This window comes from Egretta garzetta, unplaced genomic scaffold, assembly GCF_000687185.1.
Source record: "Egretta garzetta isolate BGI_Z169 unplaced genomic scaffold, ASM68718v1 scaffold207, whole genome shotgun sequence".
Classification (NCBI taxonomy): Eukaryota; Metazoa; Chordata; class Aves; order Pelecaniformes; family Ardeidae; genus Egretta; species Egretta garzetta.
The window spans coordinates 56,031-56,963 of record NW_009260185.1 but is presented as its reverse complement, the minus strand read 5'-3'; the positions used below and the strand labels follow the sequence as shown (position 1 = coordinate 56,963).

At 66.7% G+C, this 933-nt stretch overlaps 1 protein-coding gene across 1 annotated transcript in view; it reads right to left on the bottom strand.

Annotated features, from left to right (window-relative positions):
* Positions 1-933, bottom strand: part of FEZ1 (fasciculation and elongation protein zeta 1) — a 13,284-nt gene that overhangs the window by 5,778 nt on the left and 6,573 nt on the right. The window contains exon 4 of the mRNA XM_035897482.1: positions 452-531. Within this exon, the coding sequence (XP_035753375.1) occupies positions 452-531 (80 nt within the window). The remainder of the gene's footprint in view (positions 1-451; positions 532-933) is intronic.

Genomic DNA, 933 nt, shown 5'->3' with positions numbered 1-933 from the left:
CCCCCCCCCCACCCCCCCCCCCCCCCCCCCCCCCGGGTACTCACACCCCGGACCCACATCTACGTCCAAACCTGCATCCCGCTCCTATGCCTGCATCCCGCTCCCTTCGCCCTGCACCCTCCAGCTGCACCTTGGATCCTGCACCTTGTCCAGCACCCACACCCTGCACCCCACATCTGGATCCCGCCTCCACCCCCCACATTTTCATCCTTCTCCTGTGTGCCACCCGTTTGCATCTAGCACCCATACCCCACCTTCCCATCTGCGCCCTTTGGGCACCCACAACCTGCACCTCCGCCTACATCTGAGCCCACATCCCATAGCCCAGGACAATGGGATCTCGCCTGCGCTTGCAGCACACGGCCACGGGGCAGGGGTGGGCTGAGGCCATGCTAAAGCCTGGCTTTTGGGGGACATGCTGGCGTCCAGGTGCCCGCGGGGGCCAGGGTACCTGCTCAGCTGTCAGCAGTGGCTCCTCGTTGATGCCCGAGTCTTGCTCGCTCCTCTCAGTGAGCTCCTCCTCCTCCTCCTTCTCACAGAGCTGCAGGAGACACAGGCTGGGCGGCCTCGGCGGCACCGCAGGCCTGGCCCGGCCCGGGCATGGCCCCAGCACGGACACAGCCGTGGCCCCCCCCCCCCCCCCCCCCCCCCCCGGGTACTCACCCCCCGGACCCACATCTACGTCCAAACCTGCATCCCGCTCCTATGCCTGCATCCCGCTCCCTTCGCCCTGCACCCTCCAGCTGCACCTTGGATCCTGCACCTTGTCCAGCACCCACACCCTGCACCCCACATCTGGATCCCGCCTCCACCCCCCACATTTTCATCCTTCACCCGTGTGCCACCCGTTTGCATCTAGCACCCATACCCCACCTTCCCATCTGCGCCCTTTGGGCACCCACAACCTGCACCTCCGCCTACATCTGAGCCCCA